Source organism: Salmo trutta, chromosome 1, assembly GCF_901001165.1.
Source record: "Salmo trutta chromosome 1, fSalTru1.1, whole genome shotgun sequence".
In the NCBI taxonomy this organism is placed as follows: domain Eukaryota; kingdom Metazoa; phylum Chordata; class Actinopteri; order Salmoniformes; family Salmonidae; genus Salmo; species Salmo trutta.
Window position 1 is genome coordinate 29113216 of NC_042957.1, and position 17262 is coordinate 29130477.

The 17262-nt window shown below is 43.1% G+C and overlaps 1 protein-coding gene across 1 annotated transcript in view; it reads right to left on the minus strand.

Annotated features, from left to right (window-relative positions):
* Nucleotides 1-17262, minus strand: part of LOC115193404 (mannosyl-oligosaccharide 1,2-alpha-mannosidase IA) — a 168454-nt gene that overhangs the window by 112109 nt on the left and 39083 nt on the right. The window contains exon 2 of the mRNA XM_029752116.1: nucleotides 16187-16283. Within this exon, the coding sequence (XP_029607976.1) occupies nucleotides 16187-16283 (97 nt within the window). The remainder of the gene's footprint in view (nucleotides 1-16186; nucleotides 16284-17262) is intronic.

The window sequence follows — 17262 nt, forward strand, 5'->3', positions numbered from 1 at the left end:
TGGAAAAATAACTTTGCTCTGTGCTTCTCCCGAGCATGCGCTTCTGTAGCCTATAGCCTATGAATCATTTGTTTGAGACCACACTAAATAGCCTATACTTGACATTGTGCGTCCAGCAGCGAATCAGTGATGAGGGGTGGCATCGGGCACACATCGAGATATAGCCTAATAAGCAACTAATTCTAAAACACAGAGAAATATTTAACTTTCATCAGTTAGAAATTACATGACCCACCCCTGGTCTAGATTGAACAAATACTAAACCCTCCCTTTAACTGAAATGTAAAAAGCACAACCCTCCCCCATTTTCCTCTAGATACCCATTCTATAAATTTACACCCCCCCCAAAAAAAATACTGCACCCCCTGTCAAAAAAAATCCCTCTGCCATCTCTGACTGTAGCCTACAGCCCATGTTCTACATTAGCGGCTTAGGGTCAGGAGAGGGCCTCATTTTCACTTATAGTCGGCCGGTTGCGGATGGGTTATTAGCAATTGCGGGTGGGTGAACAAACAGCTGACCCGCGCACCACTAGTGGACACCGAGGAACTTGAAGCTCTCGACCCACTCCACTAGAGCCCTGTCGATGTGGACTGGGGCGTGCTTGGCCCTTTGTTTCCTGTAGTCCACGACCAGCTCCATTGTCTTGCTGATGTTGAGGGAGAGGTTGTTGACCTGGCACCACGCTGCCAGGTCACTGACCTCCTCCCTTATAGGCTGTCTCATTGGTATCATTCTGTTAATCCCGAGTAAAGATGTCACAACAAAAGGAATACATTAGTGCAGGGGTCTCCAACAGGTCAATAGCGAGCTACCAGTAGCCCGGAGCCCACCTTTGAGTAGCTCGCCAAACAATTCTGAAAGTACATGCAATTTTCAAGTACTGTACTCCACTGTAAATTGTCATAAACAAATCTCACAAGTATCAAGAAAGACATTGCACTCCTGGTTAGTCACTATTAGCTTAAAGAGCCATAATCGAACACAATATGTGCCAATTCATTTCCAGCAATATTGCCCCCGTCTGTCTGTGTGGTGCACGCGTTTGTCTATCACTTTGTATGTAGCCAGTTGATGTGATACCCGTCTTGTGGGTTGACAAATACATTCCCCAAAACCTTCTCGATTAAATGTTACCTGCAAAGCAGGCTTACCTGAGAGAAGTATATCATGAGAAAGTACATCGTTTAAATCTATTATTTGCACTCTTTGTCATGAAATGACCAGCACAGAACCATCGCTAGACCGGCACATTAGACGGAATATTCCTCACTCGCTAGATGCACAATTAAAGAGGATTCACACTCAAACCTAAATGTATTCGTTTTCTTCCAGACCTACATAACAAGGACTCAGAACATCACATTTAGTTGTTTCTCTATGAACATTTGTAATTTTGAGAGTGGAAAACAAAGAAATTCTAGAGCCTGGAAAAATAACATTTAGAAAATATAATTTGGGAAAATATAAACCAGAATTTTTTTTTTAATCACCGATTTTATATGGACCCCCTAGATGTTTATTAACCCTTATTTTACCAGGAATACTGACAGAAAACAGTGCACTTCTCTTGTACGCTAAGGACCAGGGGAAGAGTTGCAAGGGAGAGGAGAAGAATATGCCTATTTGAACGCTAGAAAAAAAGGACGGATACCCCTGCATTAGAGAAACCTCTTTCTATGAGGTGACAAACCTGGAAATACTGAAGCAAATTGACTGAAAGGACTGGGAGAGGATGTTCAAGATTTGATTGATTAACAGAAAGAAAAGGGGTCAACCTTAAAGTTTGAAAAGTTGATACAAGAAAAGACAGATGAAAAAGGTGGTAGTCTTGGAGCCAGGTCTTTGCCTGCCCGATAGCCGCTGGTCAGCTTCAGCTTGGATGAAACTTCACTGCTTAACACCGGGTTGGACTGATGAATGTTATCTTTCAAAAGACTTTGGTTAAAAAAAGTAGCCTGAAGTGATACAATTGTGTTTGAAGATGGCCTATGTGTAATATGGAGCCCCTCTCCATGGGCAGAGCTAGGCCAATGTGACAAATGGTAGCCCATTTCAGCTTGGAGGGCTAGCCGCCATGAGCAGAGAACAACATTCAATAAGCAAGTCAACCTTCAAACCCATTTGGCATGAAAATGTAATTGGCAATGTCACTGTAGTGGCCCAGTCAAGTGTGTTTATTTTAGTCAGATGCAAGCTGGCTTACGCCTGCAAAACATTTCCAGGTCAATGTGCATACAAGGCCTCACATTGCCCCCAGTGAAAGCAACGCCTTGTGGTGTCAATCTCTTGTGTCATTTTCCATTTTACACCATGTCACATTCTGCGATTGTGTTGAAGTGGGCATTCAGACAGAAGTGTGAGAAACTATAGATACACACAAGGTTACGGTGGGCAATACAAGAGTGGCCTTATCCATAATTCACACAGCAATGTGCTGCAGTAAGAGGCTTCTCTTTACACCCACTGACTCAGAGTGCCTTTTCACTAGGGCTGCGAATTGCCAGTGACCTCACGATACGATATTATCACGATACTTTGGTGCCGACTATATGTATTGCGATTCTATATACATATATTCCGATTCGATACTGTGATTTTATTGCGAATCGATGTTGTACACATATTACTCACTATATATGTCTGCTGCAGAGGGACAAGACAGAGCCATGAGAAAACACGTTTTGATCAGTCATGGAAATAAAAGTCATGACAACAAATTGGCTCACTATTTAAAAAGATGGAGAATAAGGAAAAATAGTGGCATTTTGGTGCAGGTACAGCAAAATAGCACAAAAATAATATTGCTGATGACGTATAGTCAAAACGATACCTCATCAAAAATAATATTCCGATATGTAACTGTATCGATGTTTTCCCCATCACTACTTCTCACTTCCTTTGTGATGGCAGCAATGTGTGAATAAGAGAGAAGCTAAGTCTTCTGAGAGATTATTCTCCGTCGCTGAGACAGTGGGAATGAGGCACTGGTGGATGTGATACAGAGAAAGGAAGGGTACCGCGGAGGTACGAGGGCCACTCCGGCTCTCACACACACGGCGGAGGTACGGGGCCACTCCGGCTCTCACACACACGGCGGAGGTACGGGGCCACTCCGGCTCACACACCGGAGGTACGAGGGTACTCCGGCTCACACACCGGAGGTACGGGGCCACTCCGGCTCACACACCGGAGGTACGGGGCCACTCCGGCTCACACACCGGAGGTACGGGGCCACTCCGGCTCACACACCGGAGGTACGGGGCCACTCCGGCTCACACACCGGAGGTACGGGGCCACTCCGGCTCACACACCGGAGGTACGGGGCCACTCCGGCTCACACACCGGAGGTACGACACTGAGGAGTGTTCATCTCTAGTGATGCAAAGCAATGTGATGTGCATTGAGCATTTGGAGAAAAGCTTTATCTTGTGAATCCAACTCATCATCGTCCTCATCATTAACTCTACATCTACATATGACAGTATATGGGAAAGGATCAAATATGGCAGTACAATCGGGCTTAATCCAGAGGAATTGGAAAGGATCTGTCATCCTCTTAGTGTAGCTCCACATCATAATCACACTGGAGCTCTTATCATCCAGATTAATGCAGAGACTTGTTCCTGCTATGTTGCCATATATCTTTTCCTCCCCTTGTTCTCCCTCCTTCCTGCTAGCGGCTTCCTCTCACTGCCGCCTTTTTCTTCAGGACACGAGCACAGCTTCCATCGGAGGAGATTACGCTGGTGATTACAGCTGAAGCAGAAAGCCTTGTTCCGCTCAGCGAGAAGCTGCTGGTAAGCACATCTCAGAGCAGCCAGGCAGAGGGCAGACGAGGGTCCTCAGCTGGGAGACGAGGGGGACAATAGGGCCCTCCAGTCTCATCAGAAAGCCCCTGCAGAAAGCCCATAGGTGTCATCATGCAACCTGGCAAATGCTCCAGGGACTGTGAGTATATGTGACTGTCTTCATGACATCCCTAAGAGCAGAACACAAAGCTAATGAATAGTCATGACAAAACAAGCTTGCTGAGCAATGCTGGCTGAGAAGCAATGCCTTTTCTGCTCAGTGCCTAATGGATCTGTTTGTAAGCCGTAGCATCTCATTCGTCAGCTCCGAGAAAATGAGCAGATCAGAGAAAACAATCAGACTGACAAACATTGAGAGGGTGTTAGCTCTAATTCATGAACAATCCTTTCACACAGTTATGCTCACTTCATCAAACACGCCTCTGGCTCAAAAAGAAAGAAAGAAAACACTCTCGCATCTAGATGCAATCACTGCCTCTTGTTCCATCATTTGCAAAAGACTTAGGCCTAGTTCTTGAATTTCTAGAGCTCTGTTGGGAGCAGACACTTAATCACCACCAAGCCACACACGGGAGTCCCTGCCGAAATGATAACGCTCACACACTCACGGCACGGCGCTCCACTTGATTCTGTTGGGTAATTAATGCGAGCACAGCCTCAGATCTGGACGGTGTGTCACGGTTCGCTAGCCGTAGTGGTAAATTAGCTCACAGGGGTACAGAGCTGAAGTGCACTCTCCTAAGGCTCGCCTGGCTCCACTATTCTTCTCTTTTCAGAGGCCTGATGAATGTTTTACTTTCAGCAACTCAGAACCTGGACGACAGCATAACATCATAATCCGCTAGGGGGGTTGACTTCTTTGAACTCCCCCATCAAACCCGGCAGAATAAAAATAGACAGAGAATATTTTTCTTCTCCCCAATGGTATTTCTATTGCAATTGATGTTAATTGATGGAGGATTGTCCATACATACTGTATCTCTGTGGGTTAATTAGCCATGGCACTGCTGTGGCAGAGGCGTCACTGCTCACACCAGGGATTGCTACTACTGTGCTTTAAAACAAGACTCAGACATACTCATTATTTTCTATGTCAGGAGTCTTATAGTGTTGATCAAACCACAGAGGTATCGATGCTTTTGGCCCCATGACTGCTAGTGTATTGCGTCTGGTCTCTGGTTCAGGGGAACGAGACCTCTTAATCCTAAAAACAGTGTCGGTCACTGCTGAACCCCTGGACTTATCTGCATGACTGGGATTTTATTTGCATTGTGACATGACAGCTTTGATACACACTATGAGAGCCAGCAGCACACTGACTTGCCTACTGACTAGTGATATGCATGTCGCGACCGATTCGTTCTTTTTGAACCACTCTTTTTACTGTCTCGTGAGTAATGATTTGTTTTCCCAAGTGAATAGTTCCTTATAGTCATTTGACCGGCTGGCCACAATTAATTCTACAGCAGGATTAATACGCTCTCCTTCGGCTCGCTCCGACCACCAACTGTCTGTCTTCTGCGCGCAGACAAATAGATCAGGCTGCAGGCAGCATATAAAGAAGAAAAAGACGTGTTTAGAACCGATAATTGATCATGGTGCAAGAATGAATGCAATTCATTGATTATTGAATGTAATCGATCGACACAGCTATGTAGAATCAAAACATACACAGCCTGCCTCTGCTCAACACTCAAACTCGAGAATGAATCGTTTGGGGGGGATTGCTGGGAGTTTGAAGGATATTGTGCTAATCTCCCACGAGGCAGTCAAGCAATTGCATTCCGCCAAGAACCGTTCACAATCTAGTCCAACTATGGCTGCAACTAGACCTCTTTCAGAGCCATCAATAAATATTCGTATTTGTACACCTAGTAGGGATGCAACGATTCACTGATACGCTTCAGTCCCGATTCAAATGTTTATGATACAAGTGCATCGGTCCACAGACCTGAAACCGATCCAAATGTAGCATGCATGTGTCAGAAAATCGATTCAGACGTTACGACCCACCAGTTGACAAAAATGTTGTTCATTTTACATTCTATGTTCCGAAGATGCTTCCTCTCTTTCAGTGTTGAACTGCATGTAACTGTGATGACATTCATTGATCTACAAGTCATTTTGCATGCCAAACAACTCGTCAATATTAGTAGCCTAGTCAAACTACCCTCTGTGCGCTGACCAATGCGAGGTGGGCGGCCTGTTCCTGATCTTGCACATTTGTGCAGCACCTTCTAAAATGGTTTGTGTGACATTAGGCTTTATTAGTTGAGTGACAACCTAAGTCATTTGTTAGTTTGTTATCTATGCGCCATTGAAAATGGTGTTTTACCAGAAGAAAAGTAAGCTAGCGGAGATAACTCATCTGGCTATACCTGCTGAACAGGGCTTACAATAGATGTTATGTTGATTGTTCAGGTTCACCATCAGCAATACTTTTGGTAGTTTTGCTTTAAACAAAAATCTGTGAATATGGTCATTTTTAGATATTATTAAATGATCAACTTTACCCTGTATAACGAGGAGACCAATCATTTTTTGCGAGGCGCACAAGAGTAGATCTCTCTGTAAAGACAGGGGCCTCCCGAGTAGTGCAGTGGTCTAAGGCACTGCATCACTGTGCCACTAGAGATTCCGGGTTCGAGCCCAGGCTCTGTCGCAGCCGGCCACGACCGGGAGACCCATGGGGCGGCGCACAATTGGCCCAGCGTCGTCCGCGTTAGGGGAGGGTTTGGCTAGCATCGCGCACTAGCGACTCCTGTGGTGGGCCAGGCGCAATGCACGCTGACACAGTTGCCAGGTGTACTGTGTTTCGTCTGACACATTGGTGCGGCTGGCTTCTGGGGGCATTGTGTCAAGAAGGGCTGGGTTGTGTTTTGGAGGACGCCCGGCTATCGACCTTTGCCTCTCCCGAGTCAGTACGGGACTAACTACCAATTGGGGAGAAAAAGACGTACAACATTTTTTACTAAAAATAAAATAAAGAATTCCAAAATGATCAAAACTGTTCGGTTTTGAGATGGGGATGAAATTCAATGTTATATATATCTATATCTATATATATATCTATCACAATGTTTGAGAAACAGACGCCTCACAAGTCCTCAACTGGCTGCTTCATTAAATAGTCCGCAAAACACCAGTCTCAACGTCAACAGTAGAGAGATGACTCCGGGAAAGATGGCCTTCTAGGCAGAGTTCCTCTGTCCAGTGTCTGTGTTCTTTTGCCCATCTTAATCTTTTCTTTTTATTGGCCAGTTTGAGATATGGCTTTTTCTTCGCAACTCTGCCTAGAAGGCCAGCATCCCGGAGTCGCCTCTTCACTGTTGACGTTGAGACTGGTGTTTTGCGGATAATATTTAATGAAGCTGCCAGTTGAGGACTTGTGAGGTGTCTGTTTCTCAAACTAGACACTAATGTACTCAGTTGTGCACCAGGGCCTCCCACTCCTCTTTCTATTCTGGTTAGAGCCAGTTTGCGCTGTTCTGTGAAGGGAGTAATACACAACGTTGTACGAGATCTTCAGTTTCTTGGCAATTTCTCGCATGGAATAGCCTTAATTTCTCAGAACAAGAATAGACTAACGAGTTTCAGAAGAAAGGTCTTTGTTTCTGGCCATTTTGAGCCTGTAATCGAAACCACAAATGCGGATGCTCCAGATACTCAACTAGTCTAAAGAAGGCCAGTATGATTGCTACTTTAATCAGGAAACAGTTTTCAGCTGTGCTAACATAATTGCAAAAGGGTTTTCTAATGATCAATTAGCCTTTTAAAATTATAAACTTGGATTAGCTAACACAACGTGCCATTGGAACACAGGAGTGATGGTTGCTGATAATGGGCCTCTGTAGATATTCCATTAAAAATCAGCCATTTCCAGCTACAGTAGTCATTTACAACATTAACAATGTCTACACTGTATTTCTGATCAATTTTATGTTATTTTAATGGACAACATTTTTTACTTTCTTTCAAAAACAAGGACATTTCTAAGTGACCCCAAACTTTTGAACGGTAGTGTGTGTATGTATATATATGTGTGTATGTATATGTGTGTGTGTGTGTGTGTGTGTGTGTGTGTGTGTGTGTGTGTGTGTGTGTGTGTATGTATGTATGTATGTATGTATGTATGTATATACACACACACACACACACACACACACACACACACACTACCGTTCAAAAGTCCTTGTTTTTGAAAGAAAAGCAAAAACTTTTGTCCATTAAAATAACATAAAATTGATCAGAAATACAGTGTAGACATTGTTAATGTTGTAAATGACTACTGCAGCTGGAAATGGCTGATTTTTAATGGAATATCTACAGAGGCCCATTATCAGCAACCATCACTCCTGTGTTCCAATGGCACGTTGTGTTAGCTAATCCAAGTTTATAATTTTAAAAGGCTAATTGATCATTAGAAAACCCTTTTGCAATTATGTTAGCACAGCTGAAAACTGTTTCCTGATTAAAGTAGCAATCATACTGGCCTTCTTTAGACTAGTATTTATATATATATATATATATATTCATTGGCTATGTTATAGCTAATTTGTAAATGATAAATAACTAGCTCAAACACTTAATCTGCAAAAATTACAAGTTAATTAGTGGGTGATGGTGAGACACAGACAGACAACCCCAGCTCAAACAGATTCAGTTCAGAGGCCCACCTCAAAACAGACTCAGTTCACAGAGGACCGGCTCAAACAGACTCAGTTCACAGAGGCCCGGCTCAAACAGACTCAGTTCACAGAGGCCCGGCTCAAACAGACTCAGTTCACAGAGGCCCGGCTCAAACAGACTCAGTTCACAGAGGCCCGGCTCAAACAGACTCAGTTCACAGAGGCCCGGCTCAAACAGACTCAGTTCACAGAGGCCCGGCTCAAACAGACTCAGTTCACAGAGGCCCGGCTCAAACAGACTCAGTTCACAGAGGCCCGGCTCAAACAGACTCAGTTCACAGAGGCCCGGCTCAAACAGACTCAGTTCAAAGAGGCCCGGCTCAAACAGACTCAGTTCACAGAGGCCCGGCTCAAACAGACTCAGTTCACAGAGGCCCGGCTCAAACAGACTCAGTTCACAGAGGCCCGGCTCAAACAGACTCAGTTCACAGAGGCCCAGCTCAAACAGACTCAGTTCACAGAGGCCCAGCTCAAACAGACTCAGTTCACACAGGCTCCATCAGCAGCAGCAGATTTTAATTTACAACGGAAAATGAATGTATTTATGCAACAAATTTGAGTGCATCAAATAGTATCGTATCGAACCAAATCACATCGATTCGTTCTCTAAAGAAACCGAATCGCACCAAATCATTTAAAACTAAAACGTATCATTCCTGTATCGTAGCCTGTATATATCGAACCCTCTCAAAAGGGAAAGATGCACATACTTGATGCCGAGCAATCACAAATATAAAAAATAAAAAAAGTGCTTCAAACAATGTACAAGTCTCAGTCACAAATGACAGCTCCAATAAGCCCCCTATGATGAACAAGAAGCTTTGTATTTCATCGTTTGGGTCCTGCATGCTCTGGGCATTACTGGATCAAATGAGCAAAATAAGTCAAAAGATTCATTCTTTTTACTGAACCAGTTGAAAAGATCAGAGACAGTAAAAAGAGCCGAACTTCCCATCACTCCTACCGACTGGCCTACCAACCCCTGTAGGGGGAGTGGTGTGATGACAAAAAAAAAAAACACCGGAAAATGCCTCGATACATCTAGCAATTCAGATAGAAGGGGTAGTAGAAGAGGGACTTCAGAAAATAGCGACATCTCCTCTGGCTAGTCATAAACAATCTTCTTTGATTTCCTGCCCAACTACACGGGTACTGGAACAACCCCCAGACAACTCAAATTACTCAATATTATGGATCACAATTTAGCTAACAACTAATAAAAAAACACTCTGACATGTATAACTGAACTACTTTATAGACGTGCATAAAATAAAAAAAAGTGTACTCAGACACTTTATATGCCAAAATTCTTCATTTCATATTCTGGAAAGCACAGTTCTCAGGTTTTGTCTAAAATGGCTACAATGGAAGTAGAACAGTTACAGGAGACTCATTTCCAAACAACACTTTGGCACAAAACCATTCTCTCATCTCTGTCAATTCTAGGTTTAATTAGATGCAACTTGATAGAGGCTTGATGCTCATGTTGCGAGTGAGAAATCACTTACGAAATCAATTAGAAAAAAAACTGCATGCATTCCCTTTATTCTCTCCGCAATATAAATAACCCATTTGATTTACTTTCCTCATTAACAAAAGAGACATGCGTAGGGTAGGTATTAATTAGTCAAGCCATGAGGGAACGGAGACATCAGCAGGACTTGACTGACTTCATTGATCAGACCGAATAACAACAATTATATTAGGACAACATTCCTAGGCTCTAGTATTAATTTCCCAACCCTGGAGACAGGAGACCTAGTCTAAACAAAAGAAACGTGTCATAACACATCAACTCAGGTAGCAAGTACGATTACAATCCCGGATGCACCATGAGGTTGGACTGAAAAGGACAAAACTGAAGAAATAATAAGGTACAATACGGCAGGCAAGTGTGTCAAATCTCTGGGACATTCTAAATCTAATTGCAAGGAAGGGTCTCTAAAAAGTGTTGCTTTCCCAGCAGTGTCTCATATGAAAAGATTCTTCAATAGACGTTTGAACAAGTGGCATCCCACAGCCCAGAGTCTAGGCCTACTTTCTGAACTAGAGCGTTGTTGGCTTCCAGGCCGACTTCCTGCAAGGCAGAGCAGGGCGTATGCGTCTGGCCCATCTGGCTCCTGCATGCATCTGCAGCTGGAGGAGCAGCCGTAACCCAATAGAGAAGGAAAAACAGCGCACTGTCATCAATGCCTCGGCCTCGTCTTCCCAGGTAAACAGCGCGTCGCAGAGCAGATGTCAGGCCATGTATTATGTATACCTCAGGTCCCATTAACCAAGCACTAACATAGATTAATAATGCAAAGCTCCGCCATTTCTTAATTAATAGGAGACCGACTGAGTTTATCCTTGGCTTGGGAGTGGCGTAGGTAGCATCTGTGTGTGTGTGTGTTCAACCAGTACCCCCCCCCCCCTCAAGGCACCACCGGCTCCACATTCCTGTTTTAGTAAATGGCTCGCTCTCTCACCGCGGCCCTTGGATATAAGAGTCTTGGCGTGGGGTGGTTGTCAGGGCCCTCGGGTGATGATTGACATGTGTGTGTGTGTGTGTGTGTGTGACCTCTCAGACAGCAGACAGTGGAGAGAAGGAGCACCGGCTGGGCTGTGTGGAGCTGAAAACCATTGGACGCCCCTTCGCTCGTCACTGTGTGCCGTTATGAGAGTGGGTGACAGGAATGGGTGACAGGAATAAATGCCAGTGACAGTATATATTGTTTCCAGCTTACCTGGCTAAATTAAGGGCGTTCATCAAATTTTGGCAGATAAATCCCATGCCTGTCCTGAAGCCTTGTAGTGACGGCAGGCAGGAGAGAAGCGGGAAAGCTGTAACTTGTATTAAAAGAGGCTGCCGCAAAGCCATGAATGTTTCATAAGGAACTTGTTCTCCGGCCACCTTTGACCATGGTTGACAGCCTTTTTTCTTCCTTGTGATGAAAACAGGTTGAAGAAAAGTACTTTGTCAAGCTTTGGGGCTCTTGTGCTGCAATCAATGACACATAAAAGGAGTTATAACCTTGTCCTTTACAGCATATCCAAGAAAAAGAAAAATAGGCTTGGCAAGCGCCGTTGAAGACAAAATAATTGCCTTTGTCTGTTCCAGTGTTGTGGAAGCAAGTTAATGAGGCTTCCTTCTAAACAAAGTAGAATCTCAGCTGAAATCTTGCAAATAAATGTATTTCTCTCAGAAAATGGAATACGGAAAGGGCAAGGACTGATAAATGCTCCAAAACCGAGACAAAGTAATCTGCCATTACAGATTCAGAGGACTTTCTCTCAGACAGGCATTTGCATATCTTAAATCCCTGATTATGAAATAGAATTTACACAAGGGTGATTGAAATTCTCAGTTAAATATGAAAGTCTAATCACCAAAATTGTTAGAAACTATTTCAAGAGAGTAAAGGATTAAGTAGGAAGAATCTGTATAAGGCCTTTAAATGAGGTGCCATACTTCACGAGGTGAGCGCTGGCAAAAAGTTAAATGCAACTCGTGTCCCTAATGGAAAGTTATGAGTGAGGCTGGAGAACATTCATGGGATATTAGAGAGATGTGTTAATTAGAATGGGAGCTCCGTGTGGGAATATTGCCTGTGTCTGAAGGAGAGCTGTTCATCACAGAGAGAGAGAGAGAGAGAGAGAGAGAGAGAGAGGAGAGAGGGGATAGAAAGAGAAAAGCTCTCCTCCACACCTCATTTAGCACCTCTGTAAGACAGCCCCAGACAGCCTGGGTATCAGGCCCATCTGCAAGCCTGTCAACACACCACTCCCAACTGTCACAGGCCATCCAGCACAGCACACCCACATACAGCCAATCACACACCAGAGCTCACTTCCAGCTGAGCAGACATCTTATTAGAGCCAAACAAATATCCTCATTGTTTAAATTTAATTAGGCCACAAAGAGAGGGAGGGGAGAGGAAGTGTTAAGATAGAGGAAGTCTTAACGCTAGAACCGCCATAGGCCAATAGTCACTGCTGCTGAAAAAAATCCTAGGGGAAACACTGAATTATCTGAATGATGAGGGTGAAAAGGATGACTGAATTTAAAACAATAGTCTAATTATTTTATTATGAAAGGCTGGAAATGGCATGTAATCAGACACTGAGGACAACATACAACTTGTGTAGTTAATGGCAAGCCAAACCAAATGAATATTTTTATATCTTGTCATGGATTTTTTTTTTTATTAATATTTTTTTAATGCAATTTTAAAATTGTTCATGTACTGGTGCTTTTGTTTAGGAATACGGTAAATCATTTCACCTGTGCACCCGTCTGATTGGTTATATTATTGTTATTATTTTATTTACTTGCTACTTTGTCAAGAGAAGCTGTAACTGGACTGTATTACTAGAACTCTATTACTAATGATATCTACAAATAAAGTTGATCAAATGGATTACATTGTAATGCAGGGATCATCAACTAGATTCAGCTGCGGGCAAAATTTTGGATGGTCTGGAGGCTGGAAAATAATTACAAATCATTTGTAGACTGCAATTTGACCACAATAATCCCAAACAAATATAAGATTTGACTAAAATATAACTATTTCAAACCCTGCTTACATTTGTATACAATCACGTGTCTCTCTATTATGGGAATACTTGGGAACAGATTTCCAAAATTAAAGTCACTTGGACCTGATTTCCTGGTGTTTTTACAGTGTTTTATGTCCAACAGAAAACGTCTGTCACGCCCTGACCTGAGAGAGACGGTTTATTTCTCTATTTTGTTAGGTCAGGGTGTGGGGTGGGCATTCTATGGTTTATATTTCTATGTTTTGGCCAGGTATGGTTTCCAATCAGAGGCAGCTGCCTATCGTTGTCTCTGATTGGGAACCATACTTATGCAGCCCTTTTTTCCCCTCCTTGAGTTGTGGGATCTTATTTTTGTACTGCTTTGTAAAGCCTGCAAGACGTGACGGTCGTTTTCCATTGTTTATTATTTTGTGTAAGTGTTCAGAGTTAAAATAAATATCAAGACGAACACATACCACGCTGCACCTTGGTCTACTCCTTTAGACAACCGTTACAACGTCTTAATGTACACACTAGTTATGGATCACAGTTAATGCAAGTCAAATATTAAAGCCAATGTTCAATTATTTTCCCAAATAATTGAACAATGTTCAAGCTTTGTGAATTAAACAGGAGTTTAGTTAAATAGCACCCAGAATAAGCCACCTCAACCCACTGTGTACAGACCAGGGTGGGTGAACCAAAGCATTACTCGTCCTTCATCTGCAAATGGAAGTGAGGTCCTTCGAACATGGGAGTATTAATTTAACTCCACAAAAGGAAACTCAATGATAGTAATGGCTATAACAAATGGCTTGTAATACTTTGTAAGAGGAACTAGCTGTGCTGAGTGGTTTGCTGGAGGAGGAGGAGAGAGGTGGGAAAAAAATACATGTCATTGTTCACTTCCATTTGGCAAGTACTGCATCTTAATAAAACAAATATTGGGGCATTCTGTGGTACAAGACATGCAGTGTAATACCAACCACACAGGAGGGGGTTGTTTAGTGTGTGTGTGTGTGTGTAAGTAAACAAGAGAACTGCAATCGTTCCGTCCTCTCAGGAGTCATGCAGCAGCATAAAGTATTCTCTAGTATGTCTCACATGGGAAAGAGAGAAAGGAAGCAGCAACACTTTGAGAAACACACTACCTCACTGCCTTTAACTCAATTACCTCCCTTTAACACACACACACACAGTGCTTAATGAACCGCTCTCAATGTCCAACGAATACCCAGCAGCCATAGAATTCACAGACATAGGGGGCCCAAACATCTATAGCTTATTGCAGTCTTCTGTGCACTAAATCTCAGAGACGACAGAACAATGTGCGTCTATCTGGATCTATCAGTCAACAGATGCTTCCATAAAAGCGTATCAAAGCCTACACCAACTATTAAAGAGGTTCCTCCAGTTACTACAGAGGGGAGAGTTTACTAAAAGAGTTTCTTAAAAAGCTGCGTGTGTAAACAAAGGGTTTATTACTCAAATATATTTTATGAAATCCTCTGTGCCAGACAGAAAAAGTTCCATCAACGATACATTTTCAATAGACGTCTACAGCAGCAGCGATACCGTCCACTAGCAAAACAAGATTACAATTTCAGTAGACGATACAATGCACCTTTGGTCTGAGCCTCCCAGCCCGACTGTGGCGGAACAGACTCCAAACAGACTTGGTGGTGCTCCAGGTACCCTCTCCTCTCCCCGGCCTGGCCCGGCACCACAGGATTATTGACTAATACACTGAACAAAAATATAAACGCAAAGTGTTGGTCCCAACAAAAAGCTTATTTATTTATTTCCACATTTTGTACACAAATTTGATTACATCCCTGTTAGTTAGCATTTCTCCTTTGCCAAGATAATCCATCCACCTGACAGGTGTGGCATATCAAGAAGCAGATTGAACAGCATGATTGTTACACAGGTGCACCTTGTGCTGGGAACAATAAAAAGGACACTCTAAAATGTGAAATTTTGTCACACACACACACAATGTCACAGATGTCAAGTTTGAGGGAGCACGCAACTGGCATGATGACTGCAGGAATGTCCACCAGAGCTGTTGCCAGATAAATTAATGTTAATTTCTTATTATACCTGGATAAAGACAGCTTGTCTGTCGAAATGTTGGTTATTAAATTATTGCATCTGAGCTCCTAGAGTGTGCAGCTCTCCTTTAATTTTTCAAGTGTTCTACTCCGCTAGCCAGCGCCTCACCTAAACAGGTGTGCGTTTCTTTCGCCTCGACGTTAATTTCTCTACCATAAATCACCTCCAATGTCGTTTTAGAGAATTTGGCAGTACGTCCAACCGGCCTAACAACCACAGACCACATCTATGGGGTCGTGTGGGCAAGCAGTTTGCTGATATCAACGTTGTGAACAGAGTGCCCCATGGTGGTGGTGGGATTACGCTATGGCCTAGCATAAGATAACGACAACAAACACAATTGCATTTTATTGATAGCAATTTGAATGCACAGAGATACTGTGACGAGATCCTGAGACCCATTGTCGTGCCATTCATCTGCCGCATCACCTAATGTTTCAGCATGATAATGCACGGCCCCATGTTGCAGGGATCTGTACACAATTCCTGGAAACTGAAAATGTCCCAGTTCATCCATGGCCTGCACACTCACCAGACATGTCACCCATTGAGCATGTTTGGGATGCTCTGGATCGACATGTATGACAGTGTGTTCCAGTTCCTGCCAATATCCAGCAACATCACACAGCCATTGAAGAGGAGTGGGACAATATTCCACAGGCCACAATCAACAGCCTGATCAACTCTGTGTCACGCAACATGAGGCAAATGGTGGTCAAACCAGATACTGACTGGTTTTCTGATTCACGCCCTTACTTTATTTTTATTACATTTTTTTGGTGACCAACATATGCATATCTTTACTCCCAGTCATGTGAAATCCATAGATTAGGGCCTAATTTATTGATTTCAATTGACTGATTTCCTTATATGAACTGTAATTCAGTAAAATCTTTGAAATTGTTGCATGTTGCGTTTATATTTTTGGTCAATATAGCTTTGACTGATTGCCAATTTGGTCCTAATCTGTGGGGCAAGGCTGATGGCAGCGGGGGGCGGGCATGAATCAGCTGTCTGCAGGACTGAACGAGAATGGGGACAGATACTCACCAAACAGATTGCTGGAGTGGCCTTGCATGGAGACAGGCCTCAGCTCATTGGATCCCCAGGCGTATCGCTTGTAACTGTCCCAGGCAAACTTCATCATCTGTGGGAAAAGGGAGAGGAGGGGGAGGGGGAAAATAGGTTTAGTCTTAGCAGATCCATGAAGGGTGACTCACTTCCTTTGGGTGTTTTGGTCATTATGGGCAGGTTTCCAGTAAAGTATGTTTTGTTAAATAAGGGTGTATTTGTGACATGGAGCAGACTTCAGGCTATTTTATGTTGGACAACATGTTGTTGTCACCTCAGATATTAACTGTGCAGGGAAGTCTGTCAATCATTTAATAGACCTTGACATTACACAAGAAAACGTCTCAGTTTGACGTATTCAGTGACCCTGGTTTGTGATACTTAACCACAGAGACATCCATACTCCACATTACATGCTGAATTTCTAAGATACATGCGTCACAAGGTTGTTCTTCAATCAGTGTCTTCTGACAGTATCTATTTTTGGTCCCAAAGACTATAATTTACACCTAATCCTCCTTAAAAATCAATGGAATCGTAGCTGAAAAAAACAGCCTACATGGCGATTACAGGATAAAGCCGTTTGTTCCCTCTCCCTGGTGAAGCGATCCAGATGGTGGCAGATAAAAACTGTTTAAAACGAGGACAGCTTTTCAAAGTTTACACATTTTAATGAAAAGGTATATTACTCACTTAAAACTGCAATCTATAAAGTTTACTTTGTTGAGTGCCAGTGAGATTATATTACCCATTTCATATTGCAACACCACTGCTTTCGGCTATAATACAGTCCAACTAAGTTTACATATGGGAAAATAACGGGCCATAAATGATCAATTGGAAGGTAATGGGTTGTCTGGCTGCACTAACAATGCAGCCCAACACAGTGCTAGTGTCGAATTCTCTCTCTGCACCGTCACATCTCAGTTCTCTTCTACAGGGTAGCGATTACCAGTGTGTCCTCCAGTGTCTGTGTGTTTGTTGTTGGGAGGATTAGGCTGTAAAGGAGAAAAGAGAGAAATATGCTGCCATTCTCTAAAGTTGATACAGAGGCA